We start from the raw sequence: 23,723 nt of genomic DNA on the forward strand, positions 1-23,723 counted from the left end.
AACAACCTACGATTGCGTTAACCTATCTCCGCAGTATCCATCCGGTTAGCACCCCCCTGGCATATCTAGGTCTATATTACAAGATATAGCTAAATGATCAACTATTCTCCATCCCAACAGGTAGTCAGGCATCCAACTTTGTCTCGACCGCCCTGACCTCCTGACTGTTCAGATCCGACTTCGTCACATCAGCGTCGAACAACGCCCTATCAAGTTTCTGTCTCTCTTCCTCCGTGGCATCATTCACGTGCACCGCAACCTCGTCGCCGAATTTCTTCGCAATTTCTTCTAGACTTAGCCGAGCGGTTTCCGGCCAGAAGAAATACACCACTAGATTTGAATTAACCCCTTTGTGTTTCTCCGTAGGGCAGAAAGAAGAGGGGAGTTGGCTTACTTGGAATGTACACCATACACCATACAATAATAACAAGGTAGTACTTCCACTCAATCTTAGCAAATCCAATAGGAGCCGTCTGTAGCAGAATTATAGTCGCAGCAAACTGACCAAACAGCGAGAATCCCATTCCAATTGGTCTAATCTCCGTTGGGAAGATTTCGGAGACGTATAAGTACATCGTGGTGTCGCAGAAGGTTCCCTGGAATGTGAGGTAGAGGAAGATGAAGAAGATCCCCATGCCATTGCCAGCACGGTTTGTCGTCCCAGCGAACTCAGCAGTCATAGCCGCAATGAGAGAGGTAGTGAGGAGACATCCACCTAGCCCGAACATGTACATTCCGCGCCGGGAGTTGATCTTGTCGTGAAGCCAGGCACCGCCTGGGTTGTATATCAGGCCGGCTGTGGTGAGCCATAGAGCGCTCAATAGCAGGGGCATATGTCCGGTTTCACCAAGGTTAGTGTATAAAATGACGGCATAGTTGTTAATGATAAGAGGTCCAGCGAACTCAGCCCCCCTAGGATCCATCAGCGACAAGTTGTGAACCGGAATGATCAGACTCACCATTGTGTGAGGAAGTCGACGATCATCCGCTTCCGATAACTCTTCTTCTTCCACACTGCAGTCCAAACTCCGTATCCTGTTGCTGCGAGCTTCACAGCGTCCAGCTCCAACTGCTTTTTAGTTTGGTAGAATTCCTCCTTCGCTACCAAATCATGCTCATCTCTCAGCGAATTTCTAAGCTTCTTTAGCACATCATATGCCTCCTCAACATGCCCTTTCGAAATTAACCATCTTGGCGACCTTGGAAGCCATGGCGATCCAAGGAGGAGAATAAGAGGACTAAGAACCTGGAGACACAGCGGAAATCGCCAAGCGAAGGTCTGATTGACTGAGGTGGCAAAGTAACAGCCATATCCAACCCAAGCGGAGAGCATGTATCCGAAGACGAGGAAGATGGCATGGTGTCCAACAAGCCAACCTCTGACGAATGGGCTAGACATCTCGGAGAGATACATGGGACAGATGGTGACGAGGACGCCAATGCCCATGCCCGAGATGAATCTCCCAGCTTGAAACATGCTACTCAATGTCAACACCACCAACTCATAATTTCGACTTCTGGCCAACTTACGCGAGAGTTGCAGCTCCTCCTTGCAATGCGCCACCAAGGACGGATAACGCAGCTCCAATCTGGATATTCGCTTTCCTTCCACACTTTCCTGCGGACCACATGATGAAGAGTGAGCCTACCGCTCCACCAGCACTGAACAGTCCATTAGCAGTTGCGATTGTATGAGTCGTTTTTCCACTGTATCCTGGCTCTCCGTCAACTGGCAGGCCGAAGTAGCTGTACCATCCTGGCTGCCCGATTGTCGAACCTATGATACTTGCGCAGTATCCGTACGTCTGGAGTTTCATCAGTGCAAATGGTCTTTTGCTTGTCTTAAAAACTCACAAAGGATCCAAGGGCAACAAACACAGTCACAATCCGATTATATCGACTGGTCTGGGACCTTGATTTTACAGTTCCCATGTTCGTCACACCTACTCCCTAGGGAAAAAGAGTAATACAAAGACAGACACGCTTTAATCCGGAACCTAACCCAAACCTTGGGAAATGCGGTGTACCGCAGAATCTGCAGAAACCCGTGGATTAAGGGGAACGGGATACAAACCAGGCTACGACAAGTAACAGGCAACCAAGCTCATATTTGAGTCGGCAGGAGGTGCGTCGCCAAAAGGCGTTCCACGACAGATATTGTAACCGGGATTGTCGTCGAACGTTTACTTGCAGGATCCACGATCTTCGGTGTCTACTTGGGTTGCGGGTACGGCCCGGTAACGGGGGACTAAATCGTCGGTGGGAAGGATGAAGTCAGTTGCGCAACCCTCTCTTCGACGCCCCCCTCACCTTATCCCTTTCGAGCAGGCTTGCATTCTCAGGCCAGCCCTTTTTCTGGCAAATGGAGATCACATCTTCCTCATCTTCCTCGGCAGATCGCTCGCCCCTTTCCCTCTCCTCCCACCCCCACCTTGCCGCTCAGGTAGCTCGTGCGAGGTATCCAACCCTGTTCGTCAGATTCCCCTCACCTTCTCCACATTTCCCTGAAACAGCATGATCGACATGCGAGTTATCCCCGCACGCGCAGGCTAATTCCCTGCTCCCGTAACTTTTCGGATGACTGACCCGCTGTCGGTGAAAACTTAATCTGGCGACATGGGATTCACCGCATTTCTACCCAGTTTGGATGCTTTGCGGACGAGGATTTGATACGGGAATTGTGGGAGGGTGGCGGAAATAAGTGAGAAGAGGACGGAAGTTTGCCGTGATATGTGCGCGCAGTTAGATCATATGGCAGGTGTCAGAAATGATGTGATGGATATGTGAGAGGCTGGCCTTGAAGTTGGAGGGGAAGATGGAGGGTTGCTTTGATCTCCAAAACTTAACGAAGCCCTATCGCAAATTGACCCCGGTGATCTCGACCAGTACCTGTTTGTTTGGATCTTAATTTCGAATGTGAATAATCACCGAGGTTAGTATTTTCAATTCCACAATTGAACTAAAATCCAACCAATTGCTAGGCCGCTTCACCAACATCAGAAAACTTGCCATCTTTTCTCACCCATCCGACATGGTCTCTCTCTTCGACACACCCTTCGACTTTCTCCAAGACAAAAAGCGCATCTGGCTCGGCAGCCCAGGAAGCCGTGAAGAAGGCCTCGGAAAACTCTCTATTCTAACCCCCGACATCGTCGCCAAGGCCGCATCAGAAATCCAAACTGGACGTAGAGTCACGCTCGGATGGGACTTGACAAAGCTTGAAGTCGCGGGCTTCAATCGACAACCATGTGGACATGAAATAGTGCCGTTGTTGCACGGGTTTGCGTTCGACGATATATACACTTTTAATCCACAGCAGAGTAGTCAGTGGGATGGCCTCCGTCATTTCTCACAGCCGATTCCTGGGACTGCAGGGAAAGATCCAGCATCGGAGCGCGTGTTCTACGGTGGGACGACAGCTGCGAAGATTCAAGATCGGAAGAATACTCGGATTGGGCTTCAGCATTGGGCAAAGGAGGGAATTGCGGGTCGTGGGGTGTTGATTGATTATGCTTCATGGGCAGAGAAGAAAGGGATTCAGTATTCAACGTTCTCGCTGCACGCAGTAAAGCTTTCAGACATCCAGGAGATTGCAAAAGAATCAGGGATCAAGTTCCGGAGAGGCGATGTCCTGTTCATCAGGATAGGCATGACGAAGGAGTGGGATACGAAAATGACCATAGAGCAGAAGAACACCTATGCAGCAAGCTCGAATCCTCAACATGCAGGTGTTGAAGGCTCTGAAGAGGTGCTGAGATGGATATGGGATTCGAAGTTTTCCGCTGTAGCTGGAGATGCGATCAGTTGGGAGGTGTATCCACCAAAAGACCCGAATTGGTTTCTCCACGAGTACCTCCTTGCCGGTTGGGGGATGCCAATTGGCGAGATGTTTGATCTGGAGGAACTCTCCTGCATTTGCAAACAGCTAGGGAGATGGACGTTCTTTGTTGCGTCGACGCCATTGAACATGCCTGGAGGGGTATCTTCGCCGCCGAATTGCATGGCAGTTTTCTGAAGTGAGAACCGAGTGTACCCTCCGTTATGGAGAATCCTGAGATTTGTTGTTGTTTAGGTTTAGCCGAAGTTCACGACTCGAGAATTATTTGCCATTATCTTGAGGTATTATCGAAGTATTGGGCAGAACACATGCCGAATGCGAATATTAAAGATGGACAGTAGTTGATCATCTATCAGTATACTAAGTGAAATGGTCCATATTCAAATGGAATTGACGCTTATTGGCCACGATGTGAGTCTCTTCCATACTTTGCAAACTCTCCATTTCTCACATGCAACACCCCTTCATTCGATGCAGCTAGACATGCAGTCACTTCCGGTCCTTAGCATCGGGATTAAGCGACACAGATCAATATGGGAACATGTGACTAATCTATCTTCGCGAACATGTTATTGAAGCTTACATTTTATATCGATACCAGATGCTACGCGGTACCTACTACTACTTCCAGCCCTGAAAGGAGAGATAGCTACTTAGCGATAACAGGTCCGGTGTGCCCAACGGAGCCCCCTAGGCAGAGCATAAAGATCTGCAGTATTCGTAGACAAATGCAATAAGGTATTGACGCTTGGGACACCTCGCCACCATCCCTGCCTCACGCGTTCCGGAAACCACGCCAATAAATCAGGGGATAATCCCTCCTGCCGGCCTACACCCCTAGTATCAAGGCTTGGGTTACTACTCTTTCCAATTCGCCTCGATGGATTTGACTCGTTAACAATAGCCCAACTCGAGTCACTCTTGCTGCAAATCTATCCACTGCTCGACTCGGGGTGCTGGAAGGATGCTGAGTAGCATAAGCCGGACGCTAATTCTGGAGGCTTTCACTGGACCATTGGCGTGGAAGCGGTAAGTTTCCTTTTTTGTACAACAAATGAAGATCTATTGCCATTAGGAGCCTCGCGGCCTAACGACTGCAACGCTTTGGTGATATTTGCGACTTCACCATGGTGTCGACATGTCCCTTATCCTTGCCGAGTCGCCCACACCCCAGGTGTGGGGTTTGAGAGAAATTGTGCGAGCATTGATTTGCTCCGCTTGCGTCATGTTGGGGACTTTTAAGCTCGAAACATTCCTTTGTCGTTAGAGAATGAGGATCGGAAAAAAAAGGTGAAAGGCACCAGCCAAGACATGGGAAAGTGTCAAAGCGCGGAAGCTGGGGAAAGGAAGAACAATGGAGATTCTTTAAGGTCAATGTGAATTCTTGCAAGGATTTGCATAAGTGAAGGAATTTTAAACCCGTGACACGTTTGATTCAAGGTAGTTTGAGCAAGATTTTGTCAGTGTGAGCCCCGAGTGACTTTGCAAACGCATTCGACCAATGTTGAGAGCGCGGTTATTCCTCTTCACTATCAATCTCCCGTCCCGAGCTCTTCATCGATATATTAATCCTTCTTACTTTAACTATTTTCTGGATTTCTGATATTTTCCTCAACGTTGAACGCTAATTACCACCATGGATGGTGATCTTGCACTCCCTCATGGAGTAACTCCAGATTTTGACAAACCCGACCGAACAGTGTGGACGGCGAACATTGTAACTCAGGCACTGTGCCTCTCTCTTGTGGGCTTGATTGTTATGCTCCGAGTTTATATCCGCATGAAGATATCTCGAAATTTTGGACTTGAGGATTGGTGGGCTATTGCAGGCTTCGTATGTCGCCGCTCTCAGCTACATTATGGCACGGACTGACTTTTACAAGCTGTTAGCGGTAGGATATTCAGCAACTGCCCTCACGATGAACCATTTCGGTGGCGGTTTGAATCAATGGGAGGTCCCTAAGGAAAACCTGATGAACTTTCACGCTGTACGGTACCTCCCCTTTCCCTTCAAACTCCGAAACTGAACAGTACAAGACCGTCTATGCTACTATGGTACTGTATGGCCCTTGTGCATTCTGCATCAAGGCCTCAATTCTCCTATTTCTGGCTCGAGTTTTCGCGCCGAATCGGAGAGCCGTCCTCGTCATAAATATCTCGATCGGGGTATTGCTGGCTTACTACCTCCCGGTTCTGGTATTAAAAGCTACTATCTGCCGTCCTGTGATGAAGTTCATGATGCCAGAAATAGACGGGAAATGCTTCAACCAGCGGGCTTTGATTCTGGCCGACTCTGTGATATCGGTCGTCTCGGATCTCCTTATCCTCGCTGCGCCTATTCCACTGACCAGCGACCTCCACATGCCGAAGAAAAAGAAGCTTAAGGTGATAGCGGTTTTCAGTGCAGGTGGGTTAGCGTGTATTTGCAGTATCATTCGACTAGTGGATATCGTTCAGAACGGAATGAGCGCAAACCAGACACTGATTTTCATGCGCGTAAACCTCTGGGGGTAAGCCACACCTCAGATAAGCCTCACCCACCTTATTACTGACAAATACCTTGTAGCATCGCGGAAGTGTACATTGGCCTCATCGCTGCTTGTATGCCAGTCGTACCGGCCTTCTACAAGCACCACTTTGGTACTCAACACTCGACAAGGTACTCAGGGTACCATTCGACTGACCGAAGTATCGAAATGATGCGGCCGAAGCTTGGGGGAAAACAGAACACGAGCGCCTCCCATAAAACTTATGATTGGGAACCAGATGATAATTTTTTGATCACAGAAATGCTACGGCCTGGCATGATGGCGAACTCGATTCGAAGTACGTCTTCGCAGGCTAGTCAGGATCGATCCTACAGGAATCACTCTCCATCGCTGGAGGGAGGGATGAAGATCACGAAGACCGTGGAGATTGATCAAACGTATGAATAAGTGTCGAATAGGGGAATAAGGGATTAAATTTCGGTTTATGGGGAATATAATGGGGTAATACCCAACACTTCCAACGAGGCGTAGTACTGTACAATTGGGCGATTTTGAGGCCCGTACGGGTGAGATTTTGAGTACGTTCGTACGGCAGGGAGGAGGAGAGGTAGGTGTACGTATTGTAACTGTTACAGCTCACGTAATCTGTACAAGTAGTACAATTTAATTAAAGTACATTGTACTCTAGTTAAAACAGCTAATATTATAGGTCTTTAAAGATGCAGGACTAAGGTCTAAATACTTAGCTATTAGATAACTAATTCTTTCTAGTAATAATATCTTTCCCTGGGTCGCCGGACGCACGCTGTCACCGGACAAACCATAGGTACTTTGACTTGAAGCAACTCAGGCGCAGTGCACACATCGAATGCTCCCATAATTGCAGATCAGATCGTGAGATGAGACCAATCCTAAGCCCTCCTACCCGGCGACATCCGAGAATTTCGACACATCGTCGCCTCCGCACCTGATAACGGAGAAGCCCCTTTCATGGTGTATCATAGCGCCTCGGGCCACAGCACCACCACCAAGTTCTTTTCGCCCTTCAAACCCATCGATGGGTTCGATCAAGGTTTTTAAGCCTTGCCACAAGGTTGATACGGTATCGTCAGCCCTATGGGCGTCATCGCATGCTGATTCATGCAACGTCGCCTCGCCCCCGGTACATCTCATCTAAAAGTACAAGGGACCCCTGGTCGAAGTGAGACCGGCTAAAATATATTACGATATATTTCACCTTGTGTGATATGAGCCCTGTCAGAGCCTGTGGCTGACTGTGGTTGCGGGCTCGCCACAATGACGCGTGCAAGCGGTCTTGGACAATGCGGGCGCCGCGGACGAGCTATTGACTCTAAAGCCGTTCAATCACAGTGTGCGATCAACCTTTACGACATTACACAGGTTTCGGCGGTGCTGCTAGCCACTTTTTCCCCCTCCGAGTTGGTCTTCAAGACTAACCGCAAGCCCCGATTTGAAGCATGTCCGTTGCGATATGGACGGCATTTTGTTAGTGCATACCCTCCAGTCAAGGATTGAGCTAACTTGTGCACAGCCAAGTCGCTCGAACGAAGAATACCCTCAAGGAGACGAACATGATGCGAAAGATCCGCCCGTTCACCACCAATTTTTACGCTTGGGGCAAATGATCTGTTGTTGGTGGCGGAAAACGACAACAGGGATACAGCGAGAACACGACATGGACGACAGGAAGGACAACTGCGGACATGATGATGGTCGCGGAACCCAGTGCAAGACATATTGAGGTATGATGGAGTTGGACGCAGGACAGCAATAGCGCCAATAAGTCAGCGGCATGAGATGGCGGAACGAAACAGGGCACAGGCAATCACATGGCGAGCACCAAGGCTGGCCTCTTTATCTCTATTTGCCCATCTTTACCGGACAAAGGGAACGACGGCGGCAACGGACGTGTAAGGGCGTTTCAACGCTAACCGGGATTGTCATCCCTTTGATTGGGAGGTACCGATCAGCCTCCTGCGTTGCATAAATGAAGAGCGTCACGGCCGCCACAAGGCTGACGATGACTTCTCCGCATCGTAGTGAGGCTCCAAGGCTTGCATTTGACCCCTTTGTGGGTATCAGGAGTGATGAGGACTCGGTGTTGAAGTTGTGGTGGAGGAGTCCTGTTACGCCATAAAACGAGGCTCTCTGGAGATCAGACACGAAGGCGACGAGGAGATGGTAATTTTCCCAGTAGCGGGCGTCGGGAGGGTCAGGAATGGCGACGCCGCACAACTCAAACGAGAACTACGCAAATGTCAGGACGTGGGCAGAGTTTTGTTGCTTCGAAGTCTAAGTACCCAATGATTTTCTCGTAACGCAGTGATTCTCGTTACACAGTGAAGGATGTTAGCTATTAGATCATATACTAATGGATACACTTAAGAAACACACTTTCAACTTCAACGAGGAAGCCAATAAGCTCGCCACAGCAGCGACAAGACCAGGCAGCGAAGAATCACCACACAGTGACGGCGTCCCAATATATCTAGTGAAGCAGGCTCTCAAGGCGGCAGTCGTCAAGAATGTACCAGCAGCTGAGCAGCTGAGTAGCTGAGAGGTAGCCATCCTTACGCAGTTAAGAACCGGCAAGATGTTTCTCAATGTGTATATGCATAAAATCAAGGCATCAGATGACAAAGTGTTGAGTTAGTTGCATTATTTGCTTTTAAGGATCAACTGAGCTTATGTACATTGGATCAGCGCCACAAACGTGACTCCCAGCCTTCATATATTCTGACATCGGAAACGGCGGCCTGTGACTGTGGACCCACAGAATCGATAGCACACTTTATGTTCTCCTGCAGAAGGTGGACACAGCAGACAGCAAAGCTAAGACAGCAACATGTCACGAGGCGAGACTGCGGAAGAGCAAGCTGCCCAACGTCCGATCATAACCCAAATAATCGCGGTACCATTGAGACACAACCTTGCTACGATTTGACAACGGATGCCCCTTACTGCTGAGTCGAAGGGCGAGGGAAAGCAGTGTGGTGGATGCCATGTCTAGGCCGGAATTGATAGATGAATCCCGCTGGAGCGCGGGATTGTAAAGTGATTGTTGTTGTAAAGTGATTGTTGTTGTAAAGTGATTGTTGTTGTAAAGTGATTGTTGTTGTAAAGTGATTGTTGTTGTAAAGTGATTGTTGTTGTATGTCTGTTTGTTGTATGTCTGTTTGCTGTATGTCTGTTTGTTGTATGTCTGTCTTTCATATGTCTGTCTGTTGTCTGTCTGTCTGTCTTTTGTTTATCTGTCAGTTGTATGTATGAGGATTGGGAAGAGGGGAAGTGTTCACAATATATATGAGATATCCGGTAAATCTCCAGCGCTCCTTCTATGAAAGATTCCACAGTACCATGTACTCTACATATAAATTGCACATAAACGAAATGTTGGCTATGTTGGGAGCCAGGGAATAGCGTCTCCTGCAACTACAGAGGATTGTATTGAACGTGCATCATTTCTAACGAGAGATGAAAGGGAGCAAGCCAGAATTGTGAGGGGGTAGCCAAGGTCTCCTGGTAATGGTTCTACCCACAACAGGCCACCTACACAGCATATCATCTTTCAAGTGGCCATGGTGGCTCTTTTGTTCTTCTCCTCCTTCAACCAGGCTTCTATTTTATTTATTGCGGACTCGTCATGTCGTTGAGCAGATGTGGCATATTCTCCATCGATCCAACCGTAGGTGCCTGCGGTGAGAAGCTTCTCGCCAAACCTTCTACAAGAACCAAAGTCCAGAATAATCGGGTTGTCATCGCTATCAATGGCAATATTCGTTGGGTTAAGATCATTGTGAGCGTATCCAAGAAGATGGAGGTGCTTAACTCCCTTACGGATGCCGTCCATGCAGGCAACAATATCGAGATCGTGTGGAACGTCCTCAAAGCGGTATTGCAAGATGATTTCGTACTTTTCGAGGGCAATTCCGGTTATATAACCGCGATTAACGGTACAGCCGTGATATTTGACGATATTTGGATGAGGGTGTTGTTTGAGAAACTCCAAGACCTTCGCTTCCTCAAGAGTTATTTGCGGCAGAAGCTTCGCCTCTTCGTCGCTGTCAAGCCATGACAGTTTAGGCCGTTTGATGAAGAAACGTTTTCGATCTGCGTCTGATACCATGGAGATGGACGAGTTTTTCAGTGGATAGATTTTCTCGTCGGAGATTTCTTGCAAGAGACGATTCAGGTCTTCAACGGTCAAATGATACTTTCGTTTATCCGCTGTCCGACCGAACCATGCAATATCCTGTTCATCGACGTAGGTAAAGGTTGATCGGATGAATGCACCAGTTTCATAATCCTCGACCTCACAAAGGTCTTTTAAATCCCGCTTTGTGCAAATATTAGCACACATGATGACGTGTAAAAAGTCTCTGGATCTCTATTGGGGACGAGCGAGGAAGCAGATGAGCGAGGACGCAGAGGTGCGGCGTAGCAGAGGTGCGGCATAGCAGTGCGAGGAGACCTGCAAGGACACAGAGGTCAGCAAGATGAGGGTGTGAGAGCAGTAGGATAGACAATTTGGCCGTGTATACAAGTTTTCTTTGGTTGCGGAGTTCGCTGGGGAGGCTGAAGGAACGAAAGTTCCGAAAGGTTCTTCCGCCCCCTCTCAACGCTAGAGCCACACGCCTCAGGATTTCCTCCTGTCGCAAAACAGCACCAGCCACAGGCTGAGCCACGCAAACACACGAAAATCCCTCATATCCGGACCAAATCCTGCACTCCAGATCCATATAGAACACACAACAGACAACACATCAACAGCATGCGCAGGATAGCCCCCGATTCTTGCGATTGGTAGATTGTACGCTAGCCGCGGAGCTTAACGCACCGTCAAACACAAAGTCCTGCGCCACAGGCCTCTTGAAACGAAAGGTTCTCTCCTCTCCCAACGCTGGACCAACTAACGCCCTTTACCCTCGAAGCGGGATTCACAAGGCTCGTTCCGAAAGGCATTAGCGGGTGCGCAGGGACCGGTCTCCCGTTATAGAAAGTTCTGGAGCCTTCTGCGGTGCGCCACAAGCCGCTAAAAGCGTGAGGATAAAATACAGTATAATACGATAAGGCTGAGGTAGACCATGCAAGCCAAGTGGCTATCGCCACCTTCTCTTCCGCTCGGCGAAACTCTCGGAATGCATCACCTATGGTCAGAGTGCCTTCAAGGCTTGAAGCTATATTCTTTCCTTGTAGCACATCCCTTCTGACCCTCCGAGCTTCGAAGAAACTCCCACAGCTGCAATTGAGCAAGGGAGAACCGCTGAAGTGGCGATTGATGGCGTCAGTGAAACGATCGACAGCATGACCAACAGACGCGATAATTCCAATTGCACAGGGTTTCATGGAGGAGAGATGGCCATAGAACAGTGATATATTGATTATATGTCGATAGACTTGCAAGGGAGAGATCTTAGAGGTGAAACCCATAATCTTGTCCGTTGACAGCGTGCGTCCGGCGACCCAGGGAAAGACGTTATAAGCAAAGAGGTCTAAAAGCTTGCTGCTTACTACCCAGAACCTATCTGAAGGGTCCCCGTATCGGCCTCGACCCTGACTCGGCCTGGCCCCGACCCTGACTCGACCCTATTCCCCCATGTATTTAGTTGCACCTCTCTCCCGTAGCTAGCTCGGTAGTTTTCTGATATCCTTCGTACAAGGCCTATAGGTGTCAATGGAATTCCCAGGTCATTGAGTCCCCACGCACTCCCATATGCCTCTGAGTGGATTCCTACCGCATTTGGATCCATTGTCTTGCCTGTGCCGTTACAACTTAGTCTATATAAAGATAAGACTAAATGTTAATTACAGCCCTCTAGTAATGCCTAAGATTAAGGCTATATACTTGTTTAGTTAACTGTTGTGACCGCAGTGACCGCTATTACATAGTTGCGGCTATTGCGGTTGTTGCGGTCAGCTATGCCTAACTTATACAGCACGCTCTGGGCGACTCCGCGCGATCCGTGCCAAAGTCGCCTGTGCTGCTAAGAGGTGTTCCACCAATAATAGTCATAGGATTCTATGGCTGCACGACACTCGCTTACGATCTTGTCCTGGGTCGTAACACCTAATTCCGCTAAGGGCAACACCTGTTTTAAGTCTAACAGCTATATATTATTCTAGTTAATTGTAAACTTAACCTTAGTGTTATAATTACAGTTCTTTAGGAACTGCTGCAACTAATTTTTAGCTACAGATAGTGTACTATTGTAGGATAAAGTAGAAGACGTAGTGTAAAGGGCTCTTAATTTCTGCAGCTTACAAGACTGCGTAAAATAGGCAACAGAGGTATCTAAGTAACTAGATAAAGCCTATAAGGCAGTAGAGCGTGTAGGTAGATAAAAATAGCTAGCAATAAGCATTTTTAAGACTACAGACTGCAGATAGATAGATTAAAAGACTTAGAAACCCTCCTAAACACTCTTACAGGTCTACTGTTCGCTAGAGCCCTCCTACTCCTCTAAAATCACTATATAAACTTTATAAAAGAGTAATACAGTCTGTACTATGTACTATACCTAGGGCATTATTAAACGTACAGTACACCTCACAAACTTGGTACGTTCGTACTGCTCACGTGACCGTTACGGTTCACTTTGTACGGACCGTAGTACGGCCCGTTGGAAGCCCTACAGTAATACCGGCGTTTGGAAAGAGTCTTTTAGGTAACCACCTCGCTGGAAGCAGTGGTCGGGCTTAGAATATGATCTATGGCTGCAATTTTTATCCCCTCAAGAGTTGAATTCCTGTCAAAAGAGTCGGTAGAAATGGCTGGGGAGGTCCAACAGGTCTTGCTTGTTCTGATCCCAGGAATATGATAGATGTTTCCGATCCTTTAACCACCTCCCTAATTCCAGCAACATGCTTATTAAAAACAGCTTTACTGTTGATGCGCCGTGTTACCGCCAACGCGCTATTTCAGGCACGACCGGGGATTGCCTTGCAAACCATATTCTGGAGATTCATGGGCGACGAAAAGTAGTGGGGTTGGAGTTGGAATAGCCCTAGCCCGAGCTCCACCTCGCTCTTAGCCTCTCTCCACATTTTTATCATCCAAACATCTACACGCATGCATATTAACATCCGCAGGGCTTTCCACCTAAACCCACTGTCGGGCCCGGCGACCAATCAACCCCAATTTTAGCATAGCAAAACATGGGAGAGCCTAATTCAGGAGTAATTTGGATCATTCTGGCGGTTTTGGGAGACAGTATATTTTGGCGAAGGAGAAAGCCAAGATCTTACTCTACTAGAATCTTCAGCCGCTCGTTAGCGCATAACGCGGAACATGAACAGGGGGAGCCTAATCAGCAAACCCGCTTGCTAGAGTTTAAGAGAGAAGGTTAAAAGGATGCCAATACCTACCGCAAAGTATCTTCCTGTTTTCTCCAGAGTAAATGGCAACGCGTAGTATTGCATTCTGCTTCCTCGGGCAGTCCTTCCGGACCTGACGCGTGTTCAAGATGTTTCTTTTCATGTGGCTGCATCTCAAATCGCCGTAATGCTCCCCTATCGACTTTGATGGTTATTCTGAACAAAATTTTCGACATCTAATTCTTAGCATAGCCATGCAAAGGTGACATTACGGTTCTTTTCATTTCCAGGACAGGGGCTTAATATTGCTAGAATTGGACATCACTGGTGAGGCGGGGTGAGGCGGGGTGAGGTGGAGGTTGGGGGAGAGTATCTGGCCAAAGCTCCAACTAACCATTCCGGGGCTAGCCTTTCTTCTCCACCACGTCTTCCTGCATGTCGACCTCGGACGATGATTGCTTCCTCACCTCCTCAACACTCAGGATGTTAGGAAGGAAGCCCATGGGCTAGTAAAAAGCAGGATTCTCTCCTCAATCAGCCAATACCTTCCTTCGCTCACCAACTCCAAACTCCTGTTCTCCCAAAAACCCGAAACCATCGACTTCAACTTTCTTGTGCACGTTCTTAGTATACCAGTCACGCCTGTGCTGAAAAATGTCTTATACAAGCGAATCCGAAAGCTACAGCAGCTCCAACTATCAATACAGCTTCACCTCCATTGTCCAATCACAACGACAAAGTAATGGAAGCTCTCCCAACACTACCAACACGACTTCCCGGAAATCTGACTATCAACCCGGTACCAGTATCAGACGAGGCACAGCCACGTCTGCCGATGATAGGTCTAAATACTGTGTCATGAAAGACGGCAGATGGGATAATATGGACCTATGCATGAGATCGTATGGCCTTAAGATGTCGAATCATGAAGATGTCAAGGAGGCCCAAGCGATCCTGGATAGTCTTCGAAGGCACGATGTAGCGAAGTTGCCTAAGGTTAATACCAAGCATATTATGCCAGGGAGCTACGAGGACGAAGAAGACGGGGACGACGGGGACTATATCCAAAGCAATAGCTCCGACGACATGATCAGCCAGACGCGGTTTGTGAGCGGTCCTGCTCATGTGCGACGAGATGAGGTGCACGGAAATGGAAACATCGATGTGCTAACCGACGAGCACGATGACGATAATGATGACGACGACGGGGCCATTGCGACCTGTGACCAGGATGACGGAGATATGATTAGTGGTAACAATAGGTTTGGCGGGTACAATACTGGAGGCCATGACTTTAACCCGGGATATGACGACGGTGAAAATGACGATTATCCAGATAACGGTGGATATAATTATGCAGTCGGGTATACCGATGGTTATGGAGATGGTTTCGGAGATGGCTACGATGACTGGTAGCCCATGGCCCACAAAGCAGATGCGCACATTGCCCACCCCTTCCAACATCAATCCAAACACCACAACGCTAGTATGCCAGTATCGCTTCAACTTACCCCTGTCCTGTTCAACAATCATCCAGGACTAGGTTCACAGATACACACATCGCCGAAATAGGCTACGAAAACAATATATCTCCTGTATTAGGCTGGACCCGCTATCCGGTGACTCGATATCTACCACCGGAATCATTGACACAACGAATGACATTCATCAACAATTAGTGGTGTAGGATGACAACAGATGGACAAAGATATGATACCCAGATATAGTTTCAATCAAATATGGTTAACAGTAGTTGTGACGTGTTCCAATGTACAAAATTGCTAATGCTTTCTTCGCTCAAGTGCGTCTTGCATGTAATCCCAACGCCAAGAATGGCTATAATACAATTCTCTTTCGTCTAGTAATGTAATTTCTTCATGCTTCTGCAGTAACTGTAGTTGTGGCGGTCTGAGAAGCCATCGATGCCATTTCAGCAATAGACATTGGTCCTTCGGGCCACGGCTTCTTCCTGGCGTCCTGGATTCTCAGAATCTGGTATTTCGGACCTGGAACACATCCTACAACCCTGTTAGCCTCCAAACTCAAATCTAACCCCTGTTGTTAGACGAGACATACCGCTTACAACCACAATACCGTTTGCATCATCGACCTGCAAAACCTTCAGATTTTGGACCGTGACGCTTTCATTGCCCATATTACCCGCCATTCTCTTTCCTGGTAGCACTCTTGAACCAGAGCCTTGCGAACCTCCAGCAGAACCCATGCCACGATGCATGAGCGATTGACCGTGAGAAGCGGGTTGACCGCTGAAGCCGTGACGTTTCATTCCCTACATCACAAAGGTTAGTCCTTTTTTCAATGTCGCTTACCCTTCCTCTTGAGCTTGCGAAGAGGGAAAACTTACACCAGCAAACCCCATCCCCCGACTAATTCCCTTAACATCTACAAACTGACCTGCTCTAAACCAGCTCGCTGTAATCGCCTCCCCGACTCTCACCTTCAATCCTTCTTCCCCTCTCACCTTGAACTCCACAACCCACCTCTTCGGACTGACTCTGGCTGTCGCAAAATGTCCCAACATGGGCCTCGTCACATTATCCGCTTTCTTCTGTCCCGCCCCAATCTGCACGGCATAGTATCCATTTTTCTCCCGCGTTTTATGCATGATAACTTGGTTGCGATCGAGTTGGAGTACAGTGCACGGCGTGCGTTTTCCAGTTTCAGGGTCGTAGAGGGCAGTCATACCCCGTTTGAGGGCGAGGGCACCGGTTCGAAGAGGGGTTGAATGCGCTTTTCGAGCGAGGGCAGCGGAGGTGCTGCTTTGAAGGGGAGAGCGTTTGGAGTCGTAGGCGAAGCGGTCCGGACGGGGCTTGTTGGTGGATTTAATAGTTCGGATGGGGATGTAGGATGGTTGGGGATATGGTTGTGTGAGAGGTATTAGAGGGAAGAGGGACTGTGCCGATGAAGGGAGAAGGAATGATGGGGGTATCAAACCCCAATTAAGGGGTGCTTTCGGTGGCATTATGTCGAAGTGATGAGCTTAATGCGAAACTGCTTCGATGAAGTCCGGCGATTATTTTGCGTAGATGGTCCAAGCGTGGCATTCGCTAAGGCGCGTCTATTTTCACGTGATCGTCAATTCATTGCCCTTGACGCAAGAGAAATGGCAAAACTGATTTATACATTGATGTGAGATAAAAGTCATCATCGCGTTATATATACCGCCCTCCATCCTCCACTCTCAGACAGACCATAGTACAGTAAGTAACCGATAGATCTATAAAACAGGGTATCCTCCCAACAGAAAATTGTACAGAAACAAGAAAATAGCACTTGAGTTCTCTCTATTTCAATCCTGCCCTGGGCACATTCTTCATACCTTTTTCGTCACTGAAAAGTTGACTTCTATCCGAGAAGTTGCAGGTGGAGAACCTTAACCGTAAGCTCTTGACCGCGGTCGAGGGGTACCAAAGCTGGTGTTGCTACTTCCTCTCTATGCCAAGAGATGAAAATACAAAGTTCGAACGCGTGCAACCGTCAGATTGAGTGTAGCACGTGAGATGCCCGAGCCTGCGTTTGATCTGCTCGCCGAAATCCTGTCCCAGCTACCATTTCAGTCTCCGAAGTTGGAGAGGCGCTGGATTTGGATTCGAACTCGCATAGTTTACTTTTTAATATTCCTTATTAGTTTCCCTTCCAAATACCTCTTTTCGTCACAGCAGGGTTACCAGCGACAAGAACGTAGTTAGGAACGTCCTGAGGAATTGTTAGCTCTTAATACCATGATCTGCAGAACATCCTTAAACTTACGCGTGTAACTACGGACCCGGCGGCAATGGTCGATCCTTTACCGACTTTGACTCCAGGAAGGATGGTGACATCGCAGCCGATGAGAACATCCTCTCCAATGGTCACTTCTGCTGCATACACAGTACCTCGGCTTCCATTCCGCTTTCGTGGATCAGTATCCGCTGTCTTCGTCTGAATGGTAACATTTTCTCCAATCATGGTCCTGGCACCAACGGTAATTTTGCGAGAATCCATCAATCTGCAATGCGGTGAAATAACGACGTGATCGCCGAGGCGAACGTTATAACCATAATCACAGGTGAATGGTGTATCCACAAACACCTCGTTTCCAAGATGCCCGCTTACTTTGTCAGGAGCTCGTGAATGCCGAGCCCAAGGTATTTCCACGATGGCACGGAGCAGTCGCTCGCGTTCCTCTCGAGATATGCCTAGGTTTGGGTTGCCTCCAGAACTATTAAAGCGATAGAGCGCCGTCTTGCATTGCTCACGTTCCTCAATTAAGGAAGGGTGGAACAGCAGATACGGCTCTCCGTTGAGCATCTTCTCTTTCTCTGTCTTCTGGGGTTTGGGTGGCGGTGGTGGCTGCTGAACATAGTGACCAGGAGGTGGACCAGGCGGACCAGTAGGACCTGCAGGAGAGGCAGAGTGAATTGGATGTTGATGGCTTGGTTGTGGCTGGTGTTGCAAAAGTTGACCTGGAACAGAGGGATTCTTGTTTCCGTAGGGATTCATTGTCTCCTGGGTGTGATGGTAGATTCGAGGATTATGTTGCCGAGATGCGGAGGGAGTCTGAGATGGATGTTCTACCTGGTGGTCATTTGACTGGGGTCTAGCATGTGCATATTCGACTGGTGGGGGATGCTCAGGTGGGTATGAAGGCCGAGGTGGCTCACCCCAGCCGGCGCCCCAGCCATTTCTCGATCCCTGACGATCGTGTTCCTCCACAACGATAGGCCGACTCCGAGCACCGTCCGACGCGCCTTGGGGAGTCGACTCTTGGTAGCCTTCTCGACTTTGGCCGTGACTATGAGTCGTACTTAGCTATGTTAGAAAGACAGTGCGCGTCACTCACCTATGGTATAGTTGGGCGGACTCGATGGGAAATCGATCCTTCGCCTGCAGTGGAACATGAGGCTTCGAGATACCGTTCTTGGGCCATGGAATCTTATTGGCATAACCTTCGCAGATGAAGCCTCCACGCGTACAGTTGTTACCTGTTTAAGAGAAGTTAGAACGTTTTAGGAGAGACAGTCGCGACACGACCAGCTGACAATGACGCACATTCTGGTTTTCCCTCGTCACACTTCTTCTTACGCCTGCGACATGTTCCGCAACCCGTCTTCGTTCGATTCGCAAATTGCTGGCAGCCGTTAGGCCTATTCTTGCATGTCTGGAGTGCACTTACCCGCTTTCTCTTCTTCGGGTCCACTTGCACACCAGCCCGCGTTATTTCAGTAGTACTCGACCTCTCCCCGGGGTTCTGCGAGTCTGTGGCACCCATCATTTGAGGGTCATCCGTGGGGCTCGTACTCATGCTGTCTTGCTGAGATTCCATGCGGCGAGGATCCCGCGGCTGAGACTCGTAGGTTGCCCTCACAAACTCCTTTGAATCTCGAGGTGGCCAATTCCTATCATGATCTGCTCGATCCATAGGCGGAAAGGGTCGCTGCTGGGAGTGCTCCATTCCCGAAGTCTGAGTTTGAGATGTTGTTTGCGGAGAATCGTCTCGGCTAACTCCTACGTAAGAGTCAAGCCGTCGCCTGGGTTGAAATGATGTGCTGTCTGGAGATTGAGTAGAGGAGAATTCGTCCTCCGCAGAGCTAGATCGCTTTCTCTTCCCCGGACTCTCTGGCGACCTAGTCCGTCTATCCACGCTTTGGGGAGAGGTCGAATGATGGCCGTTCGAAACCCCGGTCTCTGCGGCCCTTGGCACAGAAGGCCAGTCTTCTCTTCCAGGTAGCGTGCCCTTTCGGTCCTGAGTTTCGTCGGCCCTGTTGTGGGAAAGTGGCCTCACGTGAATGGTCTCGGCGGACATACCGTTCACACCATTCGTTCTGCGAGGCGAGGGTGGTGAAGTCCTACCATTCACGGCAGTGAAAGCAGAGACGACAGGCTCTACAGACGTTTCTTTCAACATGAAGCTTACACTGTTCATCAATGGCGCTTGTGCCACAGACGGCATTGTAGCCTCTGCAATGCAAGGGAATCGTCCCTGGTCAAGCAGGACTCCACGAAAGTCCGGGTCGCAGCAGTTCCAGATGTTTCCCCACCTGATTGTGCTATTTTTCCTCGGGTCCCGCGTGGACCTCGTCTGAGATATTGGAGTCGCACGGGTCGGCTTTCGCGCTTACAACTGCTGACAATGCTTCCCCAAGGACGGCCACTAGAATCTGATACCAGGCTTCAGAGCTTTCCAGACCCCGTACGTCGAATTCCAGAATCCAAGGTACTTTCGCGCTTTTGGCCGGTCCTCCGCGGTATGTGGTGTGTTCTTTGCGCTCTGCGGGGCAGACGCTCGTCTCGTCTAACAGTGGGATGCTGGAGCTAGAGTCAGGAGCCAGAAGAAGCCGCGGGGGAGTAGGTCGAGGGAGCTTGGCCGGTGACGATGTCGAGCAGACGGCAGCGTTGGCCTCGACGGCAGGGCGGTGTATAAAGAGCAACGGTCAAAGCTATGCTTTCGGGGAGAGAGGCGGAGCAGACGACGAGCGAGCAGCGCCAGCGCCTGTTCACTCTTATTGCAGGCGCGCCCCTGTCAAGGCGTGTCATTGGCTGCAGGCCCCTGCTAGTGCGTGCGGCTATTTCCCGGCAGGCTTCAACGTTCATCGCTAGTAACACGCCCTCACGTGCGATTAACGCGGCGATTTCTGGAACACGACGTATCGCGACTACAGAGCCAATACCCTCTTTTTTTCACCAAAATTCTGCGGTAAGTGCGTGTAGAAAAAGACGTCACTGAGCGAAGATGGGAAGAGACGATGAGAAGGCGACCAGGGGTGCACGGACGCTTGTACTCCGTGGCGGTCCCGGCAGCGCAGGAATCCCAGCACTCGACAACGACGACCAGCGAGACGAGCAAATGGCGGCCGATCAGAGCGGGCGCGGGAACGGGGGCGGTGTCCTCGACAGGTAAGGCTGCTGATTGGGCCGTTCGCGGGGTGCCGATTCACCCTCTGAGACACATGACTATTTTTGGCGTCAACCGCGCCTACGCGGGGAAGCAGAGCGGCATCCTCCCTCAACCAAGCAATTCATCAGGGCCTGCTGCATCCTCTTTATCACACCGCCAACCATCATGCAGTTACGCCCGGCGCCGCTCGTCAACTCTGTCGCCGCGAACACCTGCGATCTGCTGTGTTGCGGATTAGCGCCGCCTCCTCGCGCGTGGGCGGCAACCATGATGAGGGCCCTGTGGCACTTCGGGCATCCACATCCTCGCGCACCATCATGTACGCGCCCAGTGGCCGAGTGCGCACGTATCATGTTTCACGACTTTTCTCGAATAAGACGACCCACTGGGCCATGCCGAGACCGTTTCATTAACAAGCCCGCGCCTCGCCGTGCGCTTCGGTCACCTGCCCCTCCTCCAACCGCTCCGAGTCGCTTCACCTCTTTCCAGAAGTTGAGACCTCGCACGGCGGAGCACCTTTCAATCTCCTGCTGGCAGCCTTGCATGTGAGACCAGATGAGCATGGAAGCTCGAGTCTCGACTTTACCCTCCGTTATTTGATAATCACATCGCGGCTATCAGATGTGAGGCTTAGTGTGGCTGTTTTAACCCACCACTCTCACCTCACTGCACGCCTTGACAATTCCCAAACCTTCACCCTAACAGCATACGCTGCGACATCCGCCCATATAGTTGCAAGATGACAGACTCACTAATCCGTACGTCGGCTAAACTGATGTCCACACACCACTCGTGGCAACTTAGCCGGGCGGCGGGTATACCACTCATTCATGACGCTAAAGCGCGTGTGCTTCCGACCACTCTCTCTCAATATTCCTGCAGTCTTACCTAGGGACTCTTACAGTTGTCTAATGCCTGCCGAGTGTTCTTTTTCTCACAGTCCGCTGCTATCCTGGGCATGAAAGTCAGAGCAGTGAGGAATAAATCTTGAAGCCTTCATCTCTTCATTGCGATTTGTTCCAATTCTCCTTCCATTTTCCCCATTTTCTTTTGATTTAGCTGGGAACGAGCCGTTCCGCCTCCCGTGGATGCCCGAGCCCCAGCTGGACGGTGCTGGCGCTCAGAGAGACAATCCGGAGTCAGTCCCAATTATCCAGCCAGCTGGATTGGTTCAACCCACGCAGAAATTCTGCGTCCAGTTCCGTTGTCAACTTGGAAATCGTCTTTGGTGTTCCTGTAGGAAGAATGTATCCCTTGTTATAAGAGAGAACCCTTATAAAGCGTGGGAAGGATTCTTGCGCTTACTCTGCTTTTAGCGACTTACATGCATGGAATTGTTGAAGCGCGTCTATTTGTTACAATATTCTGATCTCACAAGAAAGGTGCTACGGTCTAAAAGCCTGGTTCAAGTCCAAGCGCAATCGCGAAGATGGGTACGGACTGATCAATGCCTGAAGTTTGGTAACATCCCGTCGTCCTTGCACCTCCGCGTGGTGGTGGTGTGCTGCTGTGCCGCATGCTCGCCGTTCTCGCCGCAATCCAAGGGGTCCGAGTACGAGAGTGGATTCTTCGCACACGTACGACACCATGCCGCCGGGTCGAGTCGGACGTTGACTGGTGAACACTACTCTTGGCGCAAATTTGGAGTTGCTAAATCCAGCGCAGGAACATCCTTGACGACAACCGCAAAATTGGGCGATGCATCACCTGGCCTGGGGAAGAAGTCTTTATCAGGGGTTGGCCCAATCATTGTCCTCACTTTGTCATCTCATTGGGAGGGAACTATTCCCATCTTCCGAGGTCTCCGCATTGCCGGATGGAATTTGCTCCCTGCATGTCCTCGGCCGTCGACTTGCATAGTTCGGTCTGAAGAAACGAGACCCATGGGAATCCTACTCGAAGTCCGCGCAGTATTGAAAGACTCGATTTTAGTATTGATCGTCCTGGGCCTTCGGGAACTTCAAACGGGAGATTGGGCAAGAGCACGTGGCGGCTGTACCGAATCGCTCTGGCGAATCGCCCAGGACTGTGGCGATATCAACTTTGCAATCCTATATGCTCAAGCCAGAAAACGCCATCTTGAGCGATCTCCCACATGGCTGCTGAATCGGTCAGCAAAAAGTTCTCATTTCCACATGTCTCGCGCCATCCACACCTTGGAGACCGCGCTTTCCAGCTTTTGGGGCCAAAAACCCACCATGTTGGACACACATCATGTCGGCCTGACGGCCCTGCGTAACGGCGCACACCGTTTGGCTAGCCGCTCCTACATCACGCGCAGCTCGATGCATCACTCGCTGAATTGAGGTCAGCGTAAATGGATGCCCCGTGGCTGTGCTCCGCTCCTGTAAGCGCGGAGGATTTGGGTAACGTAGGCGCTTCCACAATGCTGAAGACTCGGACCCTGTCCTGCCGGAAGAACTTTAAGTATCGAAAGTGCCATTCTAGACATGCTAGTACGTGCCGCTTTGGACTCAGTTCGGTGGGCGAGGTCTGGCGCGTATGGATCCTATTGGGCTAGCTGCTTTGTGAGACAGCCTTAAAGCCGTTCGTCCTTCAAAGTATCTGTGGTTACTACTCTTACGCCCTTCATTATCTCTTCGCCGCATCCCAGAATATATCTCCTCCCTAGTGTGCAAAGCCTCACCGAAATGTCGTGGCCTGGCCGCACACTATCCACTCCTGAATGATAACATAAGCGACCGTGACTTCCCTCGTCACTCTTCTATTAGCAAATCATGGTGAACATAGCCACGCCCCGATATTTGCCGTTCCTCTTTCCACAGCTTGATGGAACTGCTGACGAATCTAGAATCTATCTCCCTAGACGGTCAGCCCAGTCTCGAGCACCTATCGCCCAGTTCTCTGCCAACGAAAGAATCACCGGCCGATATGTCAAATAAACCTCCGCCTCAATACAACTACCCATCTCTCGTTGAATGTGACAGAGCGCCTGCGTTCCCATCCAACGCCGCACCCACACGCTCAGCCACACTTGACCACAACCCCTCATACCCCACATCGCAGGTCGCCTAGGCCCTGCTCATCTGATACTGTGCCACTGACACACTCCTCTTAGACGCTTGATCCTAGCACGCCGATTCCTCAGCACACCTCAGCGCCGTACCACCCATTAAGCGACTAGTGAAACTTTCGCATATCG

The 23,723-nt window shown here is 49.8% G+C and overlaps 11 protein-coding genes across 11 annotated transcripts; 6 read left to right on the top strand and 5 right to left on the bottom strand.

Annotated features, from left to right (window-relative positions):
• Window positions 1-49: 49 nt before the first annotated feature.
• BDR25DRAFT_267754 (general substrate transporter) lies at window positions 50-2,258 on the bottom strand. Its single transcript, XM_033687068.1, has 5 exons — window positions 1,855-2,258; window positions 1,531-1,805; window positions 960-1,478; window positions 395-912; window positions 50-330 (listed from the first exon to the last, which is right to left on the bottom strand). The coding sequence occupies exons 1-5, from the start codon at window positions 1,930-1,932 to the stop codon at window positions 125-127; spliced, it is 1,596 nt and encodes a 531-aa protein (XP_033543831.1). The 5' UTR covers window positions 1,933-2,258; the 3' UTR covers window positions 50-124.
• Window positions 2,259-2,602: 344 nt separating this feature from the next.
• BDR25DRAFT_292724 (uncharacterized protein) lies at window positions 2,603-4,015 on the top strand (the record flags this gene model as incomplete). The annotated part of the gene is made up of 2 exons (XM_033688677.1): window positions 2,603-2,932; window positions 2,982-4,015. The coding sequence occupies exon 2, from the start codon at window positions 3,032-3,034 to the stop codon at window positions 4,013-4,015; it is 984 nt and encodes a 327-aa protein (XP_033543832.1). The 5' UTR covers window positions 2,603-2,932; window positions 2,982-3,031.
• A 192-nt stretch (window positions 4,016-4,207) lies between these two features.
• BDR25DRAFT_359042 (uncharacterized protein) lies at window positions 4,208-5,441 on the top strand (the record flags this gene model as incomplete). Its single annotated transcript, XM_033696034.1, has 9 exons — window positions 4,208-4,381; window positions 4,417-4,504; window positions 4,554-4,809; window positions 4,839-4,867; window positions 4,914-4,978; window positions 5,013-5,100; window positions 5,129-5,214; window positions 5,283-5,314; window positions 5,348-5,441. The coding sequence occupies 9 exons, from the start codon at window positions 4,208-4,210 to the stop codon at window positions 5,439-5,441; spliced, it is 912 nt and encodes a 303-aa protein (XP_033543833.1).
• Window positions 5,442-5,486: 45 nt separating this feature from the next.
• On the top strand, window positions 5,487-6,459 carry BDR25DRAFT_153293 (uncharacterized protein; the record flags this gene model as incomplete). Its single annotated transcript, XM_033683934.1, has 4 exons — window positions 5,487-5,672; window positions 5,722-5,826; window positions 5,876-6,348; window positions 6,405-6,459. Coding segments are annotated over 4 exons (819 nt in total), but the record flags the coding sequence as incomplete, so codon positions are not given.
• Window positions 6,460-9,916: 3,457 nt separating this feature from the next.
• Window positions 9,917-10,708, bottom strand: BDR25DRAFT_235740 (uncharacterized protein; the record flags this gene model as incomplete). Its single annotated transcript, XM_033685522.1, has 2 exons — window positions 9,917-10,399; window positions 10,472-10,708. 2 exons carry the CDS (start codon window positions 10,706-10,708, stop codon window positions 9,917-9,919), a joined length of 720 nt encoding a protein of 239 aa, XP_033543835.1.
• Window positions 10,709-10,735: 27 nt separating this feature from the next.
• BDR25DRAFT_359045 (uncharacterized protein) lies at window positions 10,736-14,059 on the bottom strand (the record flags this gene model as incomplete). Its single annotated transcript, XM_033696035.1, has 19 exons — window positions 10,736-10,819; window positions 10,873-10,983; window positions 11,015-11,175; window positions 11,211-11,901; window positions 11,934-12,101; window positions 12,216-12,243; window positions 12,288-12,367; window positions 12,393-12,424; window positions 12,900-12,917; window positions 12,944-12,977; window positions 13,019-13,148; window positions 13,233-13,261; window positions 13,297-13,456; window positions 13,504-13,588; window positions 13,637-13,651; window positions 13,710-13,771; window positions 13,801-13,878; window positions 13,930-13,938; window positions 13,983-14,059. The coding sequence occupies 19 exons, from the start codon at window positions 14,057-14,059 to the stop codon at window positions 10,736-10,738; spliced, it is 2,052 nt and encodes a 683-aa protein (XP_033543836.1).
• An 82-nt stretch (window positions 14,060-14,141) lies between these two features.
• On the top strand, window positions 14,142-15,078 carry BDR25DRAFT_345182 (uncharacterized protein; the record flags this gene model as incomplete). The annotated part of the gene is made up of 1 exon (XM_033694020.1): window positions 14,142-15,078. Exon 1 carries the CDS (start codon window positions 14,317-14,319, stop codon window positions 15,076-15,078), a length of 762 nt encoding a protein of 253 aa, XP_033543837.1. The 5' UTR covers window positions 14,142-14,316.
• A 329-nt stretch (window positions 15,079-15,407) lies between these two features.
• BDR25DRAFT_267763 (mitochondrial 54S ribosomal protein YmL9) lies at window positions 15,408-16,655 on the bottom strand. Its single transcript, XM_033687069.1, has 3 exons — window positions 16,028-16,655; window positions 15,739-15,952; window positions 15,408-15,680 (listed from the first exon to the last, which is right to left on the bottom strand). Exons 1-3 carry the CDS (start codon window positions 16,643-16,645, stop codon window positions 15,538-15,540), a joined length of 975 nt encoding a protein of 324 aa, XP_033543838.1. The 5' UTR covers window positions 16,646-16,655; the 3' UTR covers window positions 15,408-15,537.
• A 1,176-nt stretch (window positions 16,656-17,831) lies between these two features.
• BDR25DRAFT_72223 (uncharacterized protein) lies at window positions 17,832-19,705 on the bottom strand. The gene is made up of 4 exons (XM_033698954.1): window positions 18,843-19,705; window positions 18,715-18,793; window positions 18,506-18,647; window positions 17,832-18,457 (listed from the first exon to the last, which is right to left on the bottom strand). Exons 1-4 carry the CDS (start codon window positions 19,613-19,615, stop codon window positions 18,237-18,239), a joined length of 1,215 nt encoding a protein of 404 aa, XP_033543839.1. The 5' UTR covers window positions 19,616-19,705; the 3' UTR covers window positions 17,832-18,236.
• A 690-nt stretch (window positions 19,706-20,395) lies between these two features.
• On the top strand, window positions 20,396-20,973 carry BDR25DRAFT_317230 (uncharacterized protein; the record flags this gene model as incomplete). Its single annotated transcript, XM_033691657.1, has 2 exons — window positions 20,396-20,559; window positions 20,799-20,973. 2 exons carry the CDS (start codon window positions 20,396-20,398, stop codon window positions 20,971-20,973), a joined length of 339 nt encoding a protein of 112 aa, XP_033543840.1.
• A 915-nt stretch (window positions 20,974-21,888) lies between these two features.
• On the top strand, window positions 21,889-22,866 carry BDR25DRAFT_317231 (uncharacterized protein; the record flags this gene model as incomplete). The annotated part of the gene is made up of 1 exon (XM_033691658.1): window positions 21,889-22,866. One exon carries the CDS (start codon window positions 21,889-21,891, stop codon window positions 22,864-22,866), a length of 978 nt encoding a protein of 325 aa, XP_033543841.1.
• Between the last annotated feature and the right edge of the window lie 857 nt (window positions 22,867-23,723).

The sequence above is a fragment of the Lindgomyces ingoldianus genome (genome assembly GCF_010093535.1).
Source record: "Lindgomyces ingoldianus strain ATCC 200398 unplaced genomic scaffold BDR25scaffold_31, whole genome shotgun sequence".
NCBI classification, from domain to species: Eukaryota; Fungi; Ascomycota; class Dothideomycetes; order Pleosporales; family Lindgomycetaceae; genus Lindgomyces; species Lindgomyces ingoldianus.